Source organism: Schistocerca serialis, chromosome 2 (assembly GCF_023864345.2).
Source record: "Schistocerca serialis cubense isolate TAMUIC-IGC-003099 chromosome 2, iqSchSeri2.2, whole genome shotgun sequence".
NCBI lineage: Eukaryota > Metazoa > Arthropoda > Insecta > Orthoptera > Acrididae > Schistocerca > Schistocerca serialis.
The window spans coordinates 360,542,705-360,558,901 of record NC_064639.1 but is presented as its reverse complement, the minus strand read 5'-3'; the positions used below and the strand labels follow the sequence as shown (position 1 = coordinate 360,558,901).

Here is a 16,197-nt window from a genome sequence, read left to right as displayed (position 1 = left end):
AGAATCAAATAGGCAAAAAGCCAGGGGCTAGTAGAAGTCCTTGCGTAACACGAGATATTGAATTTAATTGATGAAAGGAAAAAAATATAAAAGTGCAGTAAATGGATCAGGCAAAAGGGAGCTACTGATAGGTTGTCCTTCATCTTCCACATTCATTCAGAAGTAAACAGCTATTTACCCACATATTCACTACTTCACCAATGCACTCCATCAAGGAACTTCATGGTTGTCCATTTCTGTACCCCACAAGACATACCTCTTTTTATGGAGGGAAAAAAAAAATGTTCTCATGCACACAGGCCTGCAACTGTGAGAGGAAAATTTAGACATTTGTTATGACTCCTTTCCAGTAAATGACCTCTCTATGTTCATCTGTCCCCCCTCCCATGAACCATGGGCCATGCCGATGGGAAGGCTCGTGTGCCTCGCGATACAGACAGCCATACCATAGGTGCAACCACAATGAAGGGCAATTTGTTGGGACACCAGACAAACATGAGGTTCCTGAAGAGGGGCAGCAGCCTTTTCAGTAGTTACAGAGGCAACAGTCTGGATGATTGACTGATCTGGCCTTGTAACATCAATCTAAACGGCCCTGTTGTGTTGGTACTGCAAACAGCTGAAAGAAAGGGGAAACTACAGCTGTAAATTTCCCCGAGGGCATGCAGCTCTACTACATGGTTAAGTGATGATGGCATGCTCTTAGGTAAAATATTCCGGAGGTAAAATTGTCTCCCATTCGGATCACCGGGTGGAGACTACTCAGGAGGACATAGTCATCAGGAGAAACGAAACTGGTGTTCTACGGATCATAGTGTGGAATGTCAGATCCCTTAATCGGGCAGGTAGCTAAGAAAATTTAAAACGGAAATGGATAAGTTAGATGTAGTGGGAATTCGTGGAGTTCGGTGCCAGGAGGTACAGGACTTCTGGTCAAGTGAATACAGGATTATACATACAAAACCAGATAGGGGTAATGCAGGAGTAGGTTTAATAATTAATAAAAAAACAGTAACATGGATAAGTTACTATGAACAGCACAGTGAATGCATTATTGCAGCCAATATTGACATGAAGCCCACACCCACCACAGTAGCACAAGTTTATATGCCAACTAGCTCCGCATATGAGGAGGTGATTGAGGAAATGTATGATCAGATAAAAGAAATTATTCAGACAGTTAAGGGAGCTGAAAATCTAATAGTCATGGGGGACTGGAATTCAATAATAGGAAAAGGAAAAGTAGTTGGTAAATATGGACTGGGGGAAAGGAATGAAAGAGGAAGCCATCTCATACAATTTTGCACAGGGCATAATTTACTCACAAATAATACTTGGTTTAATAATCATGAGAGAAGGTTGTATAGGTGCAAGAGACCTGTAGACACCGGAAGATTTCAGATTGGTTATATAAATGGTTCTACAGAGATTTAGGAACCAGATTTTAAATTGCAAGACATTTCCAAGGGCAGATGTGGACTGACCACAATTTATTGTTTATGAACTGTAGATTAAAACTGAAGAAACTGAAAAAAGGTGGAATTTAGGAGTGGGACCTGGATAAACTGAAAGAACCAGAAGTTGTAGACGGTTTCAGGGGGAGCAGTAGGGAATGACTGACAGAAGAGGGGAAAGGAATACACTAGAAGGGAAATTGGTACCTTTAAGAGATGAAATAATGAAGGCAGCAGAGGAACAAGTAGGCAAAAAGACAGGGGCTCATAGAAATCCTTGTATAATACAAGAGATATTGAATTTAATTGATGAAAGGAAAACATATAGAAGTGCAATAAATGAAGCAAGCAAATGGGAATACAAATGTCTAAAACATGAGATGGCCAGGAAATGCAAAAAGGCTAAGCACGAGAGGCTAGAGGAGAAATGTAAAGATGTTGAAGCACATATCACTAGGGGGAAGATAGATGTAACATACAGGAAAATTAAAGATACCTTTGGAGAAAAGAGAATCACCTGTCTGAATATCAAGAGCTCATATGGAAAACCAGTCCTAAGTACAGAAGGGAAAACAGAAAGGTGGAAGGAGTATACAGAGGATCTATACAAAGGAGATGCACTTGAGGGCAATATTGTGGAAATGGAAGAGGATGTAGCTGAAGATGAGATGGGAGATATGATACTGCGTGAAAAGTTTGACAGAGTATTGAAAAACCTGTCAAAAAAAAAAGGCCCCAGGAATAGAAAATGTTCCATTAGAGCTACTGATAGCCTCAGGAGAGCTAACCACGAGTAAACTCTTCCATCTGGTGAGTGAGATATATGAGGCAGACGAAATACTCTCAGACATCAAGAAGAGTATAATAATTCTAATTCCAAAGAAAGTAGTTACTGGCAGGTGTGAAAATTACTAAAGTATCAGTTTAATAAGTCACAGCTGCAAAATACTAACATGAATTTTTTACAGAAGAATGGAAAAACTAGTAGAAGCCAACTTCGGAGAAGATCAGATTGGATTCTGGAGAAATTTAGGAACAAGCGTGGCAATACTGATTCTATGACTTCTCACAGAAGATAGATTAAGGGAAGACAAACCAACATTTATAACATTTGTAGACTTAGAAAAAGCTTTTGACAATGTTAAATGAAATATTCTCATCAAATTCCAAAGGTGGTAGGGGTAAAATACAGGGAGCGAAAGGCTATTTACAATTTGCACAGAAACCAGGTGGCAGTTATGAGTCGAGGGGCACACAAGAGAAGCAGTAGTTGAGAAGGGAGTGAGACAGGATTGAAGCCTATGCCTCATGTTATTTAACCTGTATACTGACCAAGCAGTAAAGGAAACAAATGAAAAATTTGGAGTAGGAATTGAAGTTCAGGGAGAAGAAATAAAATCTTTGAGATTTGCCAATGACACTGTAATTCTCTCAGAGACAGCAAAGGACTTGTAAGAGTAGCTGAACGGCATGGACAGTGTCTTGAAAGGAGGATATAAGATGAACATCAACAAAAGCAAAACGAGGATAATGGAATGTAGTCAAATTATGCTGAGGATTAGGAAATGAGACACTTCAAGTAGGAGATGAGATCTGCGATTTGGGCAACAAAATAACTGACAATAATCGAAGTAGAGACGTTATAAAATGAAGATTGGAAATGGCAAAAAAAAAGCATTTCTGAAGAAGAGAAATTTGTGCACATCAAGTATAGATTTGTGCCAGGAAATCTTTTCTGAAAGTATTTGTATAATGGACGATAAATAGTTTAGAAAAGATGAGAATACGAGCATTTGAAATGTCATGCTACAGAAGAACGAAGAAGATTAGATGGGAGGTACTGAATAGAATTGGGAGAAGAGAAACTTGTGGCATAACCTGACTGAAAGAAGGGATCGGTTGGTAGAACACATTCTGAGACATCAAGGGATCACCTATTCAGTATTGGAGGGAAGCGTGTGGAAAAAAATCGTAGAGGGAGACCAAGAGATGAATACAGTAAGTAGATTCAGAGGGATGTAAGTTGCAGTGGCCACTCGGAGATGGAGAGGCTTGTACAAGGTAGAGTAGCATGGAGAGCTGCATCAAACCAGTCTTCAGCCAGAAGACCACAACAACTATAACTTGTTTATCTGCGTTTTCTGCACTCCAAATCCCTGTTTCCAAATGAAACCCAATATGACCAAGTCCACTCATTTTCTCCATTTCTCCTCTTGAACTGTTAGTATTAGATGGCATGAGACAAGGATTTGCATGTACCTTTCTCATTCCAACAGGAGCAACAGTCAAGGATTGTCCATATTTTTTCACTATCTAAAAGTGGAGGTTTCCTCTGAAATCTTTACGTCACACTTTATAGAATCCTTCTGTAATGCTTGAAACTCTACAACAGATGTTCTGAAACTGAGGCTGTACTGTACATCGCACGTAGACAGAGCATGGAGGAAAAACAAAATGTGAAGTCACAGGCCAAGGAAAACAAGCAGATGTTTACAAGATTATCAGAACTTTGTCCAAATAGAGAGATGCTGCTACATTTAATGAGATGCTTCCTGCTGCTTTCAACAAGATGAAGAATGACAAAGTGATGTCAGAGCTTGCAACTTACTCCCAGGACAACTAAATAAATGATGTACAGTGCTGGGCAATCTGCCACAGCATACATCCAGGAATAAATATGAACACACACATAGAAAGGATGCACCACACTATAAAATACATATACCTGTAGAAACTTCTGGATACGGCAATATTCACTCTATGTCATACACTGAGGAAAACTTTTTGACAGGCTCATTGTACTTATAAAGGCAAAATTGACAAACAAAATGAAAGAAATTCGTTATAGGCCCAAGTCTAGTTCAACTGTGAAAAAGGAAATGATTTTAAAGGAAGATCGGACAGAGAGATGGTGGCGTCCTTATCAAATATGAGTGAAATGCATTTGTCCTTATCAAATATGAGTGAAATGTATTTTGTGCAAGAAAATTACATTCAAAGTCACTGTAAAACAATGTGTAATAAAGGCAAAACATGCATAGACAGGTATTCTTGCATGTGTATAGACTCTAGTATCAGATGGAACGTGTGCAATTATATCCACAGTATATGTAAACTCAAGTGTACGAGCAGCCTTTTTAAACTCTCTGGACTAGAACAATCTAATACCAAGCAGTGAAGAGATTTGTACTGCAAATGAGCATCACACAGTATCGTCCCAAATGAGTGTACCAGGTATGTCCAACAGTTCAATATTGTTGTCACAACAGAAGGACATAACCGTTTTTCAGTTATTTCATCTGGTTAATGACGTAACTACAATACACGAGATTAATATTGTTATTGTTTTTATTCTCTCTACTTCAGGAATCAATCTATCATCTTACTGTGTAAATAACAAAACTCCGCTATTACTTATTTCTTAACCTAATTCCCTCAGCATCAGCTGACCTAAATTTATTACACTCCACAGGCCTTGTTTTACTTTCATTTATGTGCATCTTATAATCTCTTTTCAAGAAACTACCCATTCTTTTCTGATAAGTCTTATTTTATATATGTATCTGGTTAAAGAAGAGAAAATTGATTTCCCAAATCTCAGGCACAGAGGCCCCAAAAAATCAGCCTCAAGTATCAGAATTAAAGTCTATACTCACAGGAGCAAAGCACCTACTATTTCTCACAGCATGATACCTACTTATCAGCTTGGTCGTTTTGCTACACCTATAACCAATTCCCACAATAAAGAGAGTTAAAGCATTTCATCTTCACAAAAAATAACTAAAACAGGAATGTCAAATTGTAATTCTATTGCAAAGGTAGTGCACAACAAAAGATTTGAGCTACAAAACATCACTCTAAACATACCCATATCATAAAGTACTTACTGTGGCTGTTTCATCATCTGCTACACACCGAATCATAACACCAAGATCTGAAAACTGTACACCCCTCTGCTTCCAGCCTGTCCTTGCTACGGTCAAGGGGTAATTTCTACGAGTCATCAAGAGCATTCTTATTAATCGCTCATGACCTTTCACCACAAAATAACCTCCCCATTCTTCTGCATGTTCGCCTCTACTTATCAGCTCTTTTGGTGAAAGGCGAGCTAAATGGCATCTGTCTGACTGGAAAACAAAAAATTATTTTTTAAAGTCTTAAATTATAGAAATTTAAAAAAAAAATACTACACGTCTTGCATATACTTTTCAAAAAACTTAGATTAGTAAATAGAACATTTAGCGCATTTTTTGTGGGTACTGCATAAGTCATCACCTGAAAAACCCACATTTAAAACTACAGGTATATATCACATTTGTAACTGACATATGGAAAAACTAGAAATTAGTAACAATCATGCCCAAATTGAAAAGTATTTCTGTTCTTCATCTTGCAAATGGCTTTGCAGTAGACAAGTAGGAGATCACTGAAGGTAATTTTTAAGAGTTATTTGCTAACCTTCATGACAGTGCAAATGAGATCCAATTGCTATAAATATCTTACTAAGTAGATGTTATGAAGTTTCCATAAAATTTACAATTAATATTTTATGGAACTGCGCGCTAAAATATTTGTTGAAATATAATTCGCAACACACTGTTTCTACAACTGTTCTTAAATAAGCAACTATGCTCCTAGAGATTTCAAGTCAACTCTTTCAGATGTATTATTGAAATACTTTATAATACCAAATTATTGGCACTTAACTAGAGGTACAGGCAACAGGAAAGCTTAGTGACATACATCTCAACACTTCCTTCTCTTTCGTGGAACGAAATGTTCAACTGCCTCTACTAGAAGGCAATCTCTTCTTAGATTGTGGCCTATCCACTTTAGTTTCCTGTTTTTCACCGTCAGCAGCAACTCTCCTCAGTACTTCTTCATTCATATCAGTCCAGCTGATTTTCTCCATTCTACGCCATATCCACATTTCACAAGCTTCAATTCTTTTCTCATCCTGCTTTCTCAAAGTCGACGTTTCTGCTCCATACAAAGCCACACTCTATTTTAAGCACTTAACCAGTCGCTTCCTTAATTCCTAGTTTACACAACTAGTTGTGAGTAATCTCTGCTTTTGAAATGCCTCTTTCGACAGAGCCATTCTCTCTTTGATATCTTGTTGTCTTCTTTAATCCAACTTCCCAAATACTTAAATGCTCTTACCTGCTCTATGATTTCTGACCCCAACTTAATTTTCATTTTTCTTTTCTTTAGGCCTATGACCATGCTTTTAATTTTCTTTTTATTAATTTTCATGCTATATGCTGCACAGACTTCATTCACGCCATTTAGCATTTGAGTCGGCATTTCTCGATTTTCTGCATGTCATCTGCATATCTTATAAATTCAATTTTCCGCCCACCTATCCTCACACCTCTTTCCAGTCCTTCCTCCAGATAGGATCTGCAAGAGACAGCAGCCCTGTCTAACACCTCTCCCAATCTTGCTGTCTTCAGAAATCCCATTACCTATTCGTACCCGAGATTTCCGATTAAGGTACAGATTTGTGAACAATCTTCTCTCCTTCCACTTTACTCCCTTCTTTCTCAAGATAACTAACAGCTTATCCCACTGCACTCTATCAAAGGCCTTTTCGAGGTCTATGAAGACAACATAAACTTATTTGCCCTTTTCTATGTATCTTTCGTTGATGGTTCTTAGAAGTCCAGTGGCATCTCATGTTCCCTTTCCCCTTATGAAACCATACTGTTCTTCACCAAGTGTTTCTTCCAGCATTCCATATAGCCTCCTATTCAGAATTCGAAGAACTACTTTTGCTGCCTGCGATATTAAGCTGACTGTCTTGTGGTCTTCATACTTTTTGGGATTTTTAGTCTTTGGGACTGTGACTATTATACCTACCAGAAAGTTTTCTGGCCATTCCCTTTGTCATAGATGTAGTTGCAAAAAGAGGTCAACTTATTTTCACCTGTTTCTTTTAAATAATTCTTTAAGATTTCTGCCGGAATGCCATCTACACCACACGCTTTGTTGTTTTTAAGTTCTCCCAATGTCTTATTTACCTTTGAACCTTGGATAAAATCTCCTTTTTCATCTTCATTTACTGATTCTTCCTTCTCAATCTGCTTCATAGAGTGTTTCAATACATTCTTTCCATCCATTCTGAACAGCATGTGGGTCACTTAAAAAGAGTTCCATCTTTCCCTTGTATCTCCATATTTGTTTTGTTCTTCCTTCCCTAAAATACTGTTTCCTTAGCTACCCAGTCCATCTTTTCATAATTGCCCTCTTTCTCCATCGTCTCAATTTATGAGCAGATTCCTCTTGTCCATTTTTCCCTGGCCTGATCAGTTACTCTTCTCAGCTCTTTGTTCAGTCTTCTGTATTGCCTTTTCCCTTCATCAGCGTGTGTTTTTCCATTCTCTCCTTTCTGCCATCTTAAGGTCATGTCATCGGTAACCCATGATTTCCTTCTCCGCTTACACTTCACCATGCCAACATCAATCAAGCATAGCTCCAGATGTGAGGGAGGGGACATGTAAAAGCAGACAAAAATGAGCTATGTCAATGTAAAATATACAATCCTCTGGGTTGTTGGACAGTTCAAAGGACATTTAAGTTCTAGGCTAAGGACTGGTAGGAAATGATAACATGAAAGTTTGGAGCAATTTGAAACAAACTTTGTATATATGATTTATTATGTGGTGAAAATACGATGGGCTAGGTCAACCACAGCACTCCTAGGGATGGGGTGAGGGTAAGGGAGAGAAGTGGCTGAAATGTAAACAAAGCTCTGGAATGGCCGGAGAATATCCAACAAAATTTAGTACATGTATGGTTCACAATCTAGGAAAAATTACTTTGGGGGTATAAAACTCTAGAACCCTTTGGAGTGGGGTGAGGATGCAAATGTGAAAAGGGTGTCATGGAAAAATAATCAAAAACAAACAATGATAGTGACAAATTCATTACTGTGAAGTGGATTTGCGATTGTCATGCTTCTCCCACTGCATAAGCACATGTTCACCAAAGATTTTATTTATTCTTGCACCTGGAAGGGAAACTAAAAATGACATACACAATCAAGTGTTGTGATCATATCTTATTACAGTAAGTTTTACAAGATTTTGCTTCACAATTTGTACACTGTACTTACATGTTTTTAAAGTATAAACTAATTTTGCTTTTACACTATGGCAGGTTTCATTTCTTTTCGTAAGACAAATTTAGGATAAATAAGTGAATAGGTAATGCTGAGTAATCACCTAATTATCTTTACAACAAGTTCAGGAGAAAACTTGTACGATAGCGTGTTTGTATTTACACTGGGATTCATGCGAAGCTTTTGTGTGATGGTACAACATTTACACGATGTCCCACTCCAAGCTCCCTGATTTCAAAGACACAGGGGAAAAAAACCACAGTAGATACGACAATGAAACATGCACAACATTGTACAACACCTCAAAGAATTAATTTATCATCAATACACCTCTACATGTGAACCATTTGTAGCACGAAGAATATTGAGTCTATATTCAACTTCTTGCCGAGTTCTTTGTAACATTTCCTCTGTTATTCTTGCAATCGAATTAGTGATACAATGCCGCAAGATAGGAACATCATCAACTTTGGTCGCATACACGTGGTCCTTCACAAATCCTCACATGAAGAAATCGAGCAGCATAATGTTGGGTGAATGTGATGGCCAGGTAATGGGTCCTCCACGTCCGATCCAACAATTGGGAAATTTCCTACCCAGGAACTTGCAAACAGCCATTGACCAATGCGGCAGAGCTCCATCTTGTTGGAGAAAGATGTTGGGTTGCAAGTATTGAATCTGAGGGTACACAAACTGCTCCAACATGTCCAGATACACTGACCCATTCACTGTTTGTTCCGCAAAGAAGAATGGGCCAACAATCCTGTCACGCATTAGCCCACACCAGACATTTAGTTTACGGCTATCATGAATATGTTCAATGACAACGTGCAGATTTTCCGAACCCCAAATCCGAACTTTATGCATATCAACCCTTCCTGATAGATGAAAGGTAGCCTCATCTGAAAATAAACATCTTTCCAGGAAATTCATATCAATACGCTGCAGCATATCTGCAGCAAATTGTTGTAAGCATTGTTTTGTTGTTCGGCGTCAGGTGTTACTAAATTTGAACTTTGTAAGCACGCATGCAAAGACGCTGGTGAGCTACACGATGCAATGTTGATCGAGGTACATCAAATTGCCTAGATGCTTGACAAATTGACTTACGTGGGCTTCTGAGAAACGTTTGTCTGATGTCCTCCACTGTCTATTCTGAAACTCTGTAACATACACCGCCAGAATGTTTCAGAACATTTCCCGTCACCAAAAACTTCCTATACCATTCCTAATTGTTTTCACATCAGGTGGATCACATTCATACACATGACAATAATTTCTTTGCAGAGTAATCAGCAATTTTGTTTCTGCAAACCACACTACTGCTTGCACGCACTGATGTGGAGTTGCCATTTTCACTTCATGTGACCATGCTGCACTCTGGCAACGATACCTGGAACTTCTGACATGAGAATATAAATTCTTTGAAATGCTCTACAATGTGGTGCATTGTTCATTGTCACATCTACTGTGGTTTTTTCTCTCCTGGATCCTTAAAATCAGGGAGTAGGACACCCTGTATCACAAGTTATATTAGAGTGAACTGGGACTATAGGGAACGTGTGTGTGTGTGTGTGTGTGTGTGTGTGTGTGTGTGCATGCCCACGCGCGCGCGTAAGGGAAGGATATGAAGTAACACATCCATGTATGTGTTTTTGTCTTTCTCCACCTGCAAAAGATGCAATCAAAGTTTAAAACCTTGGTTTTCACAATCTGATAACTGGCAACATCTTCATGTTAGTGAAACTATAAATTTTTTTAAATTGCATTTTTAGCCCACAGAAAATTCTGGAAGAGGAATCTGAAAGCATTCATCTACTTATTTTCTAAAGAAGAAGAAGAAGAAAGACAAATTACCTTAATCATAATTGGAATATCACCAAAATAAACGTCTGATTCTATACTTGGTTTGCCAGCAACTGAACATATTACTCTGCCTATCATTCTCCCTCTGTAGGTATCCCCTCTCTGTCTACATTCAGTTGGAAATACTTCCAAGTTTTTTGCACCAACGACACCTTGTGGCACAAGAGGAGGAAGAATCTGTATATCCTATAAAGATAAAAACAAAAGTCATAAATAAATCTTACATACCAATGCGTATTTTTGCATTTATTGTACAATTTCAAGTTAATTTCTTTTTTGCTAACCAGTGTATCATTGTTGGAATCACATGGCTTCAAGAAAAAGTTTAGTGTATCTCAAAATCATAAGTTAGATAAAAATCTCAAAATCTTAAGTTAAATAAAATTAAACATATTGCTGATAAATTTTACGCTAGAAGTAACAGTTCTGATCCAACATAAAAATTAAAAGAAACATTTTTTGGAAGAAATGTGTAATACAGCAGTTACTTCTGCTGAAATGTTTAATTTGGTGATGTCGACAAACATTTTATTTTTTAAGTTAATGAGCAAACCATAATGATGAAGGAAATCAGCCCCCAATATACCTTTTGATACATCAACTACAATGAATGGCGATTCAAAATTGCATTTAAGCGCCAAAATTAATGGTTAATAACTTGGAACCATGAGTTTTTGTCTCTAAACATTCAGCCGCTGTTGTGTCTACTGTCTCTAGTTCTCCTGACAAGGCTGAACACATTTTTCAGGCTTACAGCATGTGCCAAATTTAAAATGATTATAGCAGTATTTTCCATTTTTATTTTATTTTGCTCTGCTTCTACTTCTATTTTATGGTCTTTCCCTACTTGGTTTTCAAAGCATTTTAATCTCATTTTCCAATTCTTCAATTCTTAAGAGAAGATCTTGGACGTGTTGTACACGCATGCACTCAAAATGACCATACAGTCACTCTGTATCACATGTACTAAAACCAATTAGGAGGGAAGAGAGCTAAACAAGAAATTAAAACAAAGAGAAAACAAAACACAGAAGAACTAAAAGAAAGAACACAGGGAAATGTGACTGGCTGACCACTTACAAAAATCTAGGGTGAGCCAGCCACCCTTTCACAAATTAAGAACATCTCCCTAAAATCTTGTTAAAAATGTTGGCCAATTCACAAAACTTTAAAACCCTAACCACATTCATTTGATCATTACATAAAATAGATGGCAGATCCACTAGTCCACTGGTCGGCAAATAAAGTGCAGTCCAACAAAATGTGGTGCACTGTGATCTGCGCGCCACAAGCACCACGCAATGGACGGTCCTCTCGCTGGAGTAAGAATTCATGTCATAGGGCTGTGGCCTAAGCGAAGATGAATAAGAAGCACTCGTCTTGGCAACTTGGCTGGAAGTACTCCACGGCCGAGTTGTGGGCTTGATGACACGGAGCTTGTTATCAGTCACTGCCAGCCACTCGTCTTCCCATTGACACACAACACGTAATAGCTTGCAGAGGGATAGCACGCTGAAATACCAGAGGATCACAACACACCTCCTTGGCTGCTAAATCCGCCCTTTCATTCCGCACAATTCCAATGTACCCAGGTACCCAGCAGAAAGACATCTCTTGCCCTAGTTGTTGTAGTTGTACCAGGACATCCTGGATATTCTGGGTTACTGTATCTGCTGGGTACAAACGTTGGAGAGCATAATGTGAAACTGGGAGAACATCTCATCTGCTCCAGTGCTTGCAAGATCGCATATAATTCTGCGTCTAAGATGGTAAATTCTGGAGACATTCTGACTTTGATGACATGATCCGGGAAAACAACAGAGCAACCAACAGAGTCCCCCTGCTTAGACCCATCTGCAAAAACAGCTACTTGGTTGTGGTACTCCGATAAAATATCAGAGAATATTGCATTAAAAACAGAAACAGCAGTGCTATCTCTCCTACACTGTACCAAATCTAAAATCACTCTGGAGCCTCTCCAGTAACCAGGGCAGCAGATGGTTAAAACACTGGATTTGGGGTCTTACTGGCTCCACACCAAGTGACTCCAGCACACGCTGCACACAGATCCTAAATGGCGTCGTGGCTCATGGACGGTTGGAAAACAGGCGTTCCAGAGGTGGACGAGCAACAGTATGGTGTGCAGGTGAAGTTGGAGTTGCAAGGAACTTACACCCCTGATGGACCATGAGGAGCTGGTGCCAGAGGGTAAGTGGTGGTTGCACCACCTCAGCACAGGTGCTAGGTATGGGATTGGTCTGATAAGCACCCGTCACCAGCCGAATCCCATCACGATGGACAGTGTCAATGACCTGCAAGTAAGAGGGCCATGCTGACCTATACACTGTGCAACCATAGTCCAGCCGCAAAAGCCCAATAATACTGAAGGAGAGACGCCCTGTCCGGTCCCCAAGAGCTGTGGCTGAGGCACTTGACGTTCATTGCCTTCAGGGTTCTGGCTTTTAGGTCTCTTAGGTGTGGTAACCGTGACAATCGGGAGTCAAAAATGAGGCTCAGAAACTGTACTGTGTCTCTAAAATGTAGGATGGTGTCCCCCATATTCAAGACAGGCAAATTAAAAAGACGACAAGAAAGATTAAAATGAACAAACACACACACTAATCTGCACCATTCTCCTGCTCAACTCAATCAGAGAGCGTGTCACCAACTTGGGTCCTAAAAAACTCTCGAGACAGGAAAGACCATATGAAGATGGGGAGGTGGGCACGAAAGCCCCATTGAATGTAGTTGTGCGAGAATACTGTGTCTCCAAGTAGTATCGAATGCCTTACTTATATCTAAGAATATGCTGATACAGTGATGCTTACGGAGGAAAGCCTGCTGAATAGCCACCTCTAGGAGGGTCACATTGTTGACAGTGGACTGAAATCTTCGGAATCCACACTGAGAGAGGCTAAGGAGTTGCCTGGCCTCTAACAATCAGACCAGGTGATGGTAAAAAAATTCGCTCCAGGGTCTTTTCTACACAGCTTGTTGAGGCGATACTCCAATAACTACTGGGACACATGCAGCCTATACTCGATTGAGGAGAGGGATCAGAATGGCCTTCCTCCACAAATTGGGGAAGTTGCCTGTCTGCCATATTAGATTAAAACATTTGAGGAGGAGTTCCCTTTGATGCCTCTGGCAAATGTCAAAGCACGCGTTACCAGATTTGGTCGTGACTGGGTGCAGTGTCATGAATCTCAGTCAGTGCCAATTCAAGCTCACATGTGGAGAATGGAGTTGTAGGCCTCAACAGGTCCATTTACTAATAACATTTTACATATTTTTTAAAAACAGTAAGCGAGAAATTCAAGTTAAAAAATTATGTGGAAATTTTGGTACAATTACTTTGCAAATTTCATTATCTAGCCGATCACATCAGTATCACCAATTTGTTGCTCTTTACATTCACTAAGGACTCAATTTAGCTAGATTTTTCAATTTATTTTATTTTCTTATTGCTCAAGACAAGAAACTTTAGTCACAATCACAATGGAATAAAAAACAACTTTTTTTTGTTTTATTCCAAAGAATAATAATATTATTATGCCAACATTATTACGGCAAAAACATTAAAAATACGAATAGTAATTTACCATATTCCCACAGTTTCCTTGGTCACTCTTGCAACATGGACTACACTGTTCCCATTTTGATGGAACACTTTCTCTGGGTTTTGCAGCTCAGTTGCAAAGCTTTCCTTTTCACAAATGGCACATGCTCTAAGGGCTAGAGCACTTAGAATCATATGAACTGTGCAAGATGGTGGCAGCCTGATGCGCACATGTATAGGTTAGTGTAGGACTACTTCCTATAAATTGCATGGCCTAAAGAATCATCAGCCTCCTTTACTAGTATACCCATAATGCTGCATTTTTTCTATCTCCTCCTAAATCACTGAAATGATTTCAAAAAAAAATTTGTAACACTCTACTTATAGTCTGAGAAGAAGTACTGCATGGATAAGAGCCACCTGGGGGTAGGGGATAGGGCTTGGCAATCTCTGACATCTAGGTTGCCCTGCTTGACAGACATGGTGTGTGGGTTGCATCAGAATGCATTCCAAGAGCTATTTGAGACCTTAAGCACAGAGAGAGGAGGACTAGGATATGGGTAGTGAGAGGGTGGAGAACAAGGTGAAAGAAAGGTATGGGAGGAGGAGATGGACAGAAAGAGGGGTTTATATCTAAACCACCTCACTGCATTTGACGTATATGGTAATGGGTGCTTGTTCCAGGAGTTTTACTGATCGCACGTACCAGGAGCACTTCTGTGAAAAACAATGTAAAATCAAAGTTCACAACCCACTCATCCTTCTATAGTCATGTCCCTCAAGCAGTGTCACAATATCTGCCGAATTCTTCACATGGTGATTGCAGTATTCCACAAACAATTTTTGAAATATAACTAGATTCTTTTTTTTTTATGGTTTCAGGGCGCAAAACTACTACGGTCATTAGTGCCCGGTCTGTGATTTAGGAAAAGGTAAAAAAACCAAATTGGAAACCAGCAGCAATGGAAGCAAAACTCAAAAAAGTGGGGAAACTAAAAACAGAAGGAAAGCTTAAAAAACCACTAAAGATGGGGGGTTGTTTGTCCCCAAAAAGAGCTTCAAATGACTGACGTCATCTCACTGGCGCTAATAAACTCAAGAACGCGATCGGCTGAGCGCATGTCATCTGCTAAAATGGAAGATATATCAGGCAACAGCTGTAGACGGGCGCGTAACAGGGTAAAAGAGGGACACACAAGCAAAAGGTGTCTCACCGTCCACTGCTGAGAGCAGCGGGGACAGAGTGGGGGAGGATCACCACTTAAAAGATGTCGATGGCTAAAAAGACAGTGCCCTATCTGGAGTCTAGTTAAAATTACCTCGTCCCGACAAAGAGTTCAGGAGGAAGAGGTCCAAGCACAGGGAAGAGCTTTCATGTCCTGCAATTTATTATTGGGAAGTGTCGACCAATGTGCATGCCATAAAAGAGCAACACGATGACATAAAACACTCCGTAGATCGGCGAAGGGAATCATGTGAATAGCAGGCTGAAGAAGAGAGACTGCAGCCTTGGCCGCTATATTGGCCGCCTCATTTCCACAGATACCAACACATCCTGGGATCCAGAGGAACACCACAGAGATGCCCCCCAAGTGGAGCAAGTGGAGGCAGTCCTGAATCCAGTGGACCAGAGGGTGGACAGGGTAGAGAGCTAGGAGACTGAGGACAGAGCTGAGCGAATCTGTGCAGATAACATACTGTATCCACTGATGGCGATGGATGTATTGGACAGTCTAGAGAACAGCATAAAGCTCCACAGTAAAAACTGAACACTGGTCAGGAAGCCGAAATCGATATGGGATGTCGCCAACAATACAGGCACTCCCAACACCATACGATGTTTTTGAGCCATCAGTGTAAATAAATGTGGCATCCTTCATTTGTGCGCATAGAGCAGCAAATGCCCGACGATAAATGAGAGAAGGGGTACCATCCTTGGGAAACTGACAAAGGTCACGGAGCAGGCAGGTCCAGGGCTGGAGCCAAGGCAGTGCTGTACCCCAAATTATCAAGAAAGTCTTAGGAAAGTGGAAAGAACGAGAATGTAGCAGTTGACGGAAGCAGACTCCCGGTGGTAGTAGGGAGGAAGGGCGGCCTGCATACCCTAAATCCAAGGAGGCGTCGAAAAAAAGTCATGGGCCGGATTAGCAGGCATGGAAGACAGATGGTTAGCACAACGACTCAGAAGGACAGTT

At 39.9% G+C, this 16,197-nt stretch overlaps 1 protein-coding gene across 1 annotated transcript in view; it reads right to left on the bottom strand.

Moving 5' to 3' along the window:
- Positions 1–16,197, bottom strand: part of LOC126457182 (DNA-directed RNA polymerase I subunit RPA2) — a 228,653-nt gene that overhangs the window by 189,423 nt on the left and 23,033 nt on the right. The window contains exons 3-4 of the mRNA XM_050093269.1: positions 10,435–10,629; positions 5,342–5,581 (exon numbers count right to left, since the gene is read on the bottom strand). Coding sequence (XP_049949226.1) covers positions 5,342–5,581; positions 10,435–10,629 — 435 coding nt within the window. The remainder of the gene's footprint in view (positions 1–5,341; positions 5,582–10,434; positions 10,630–16,197) is intronic.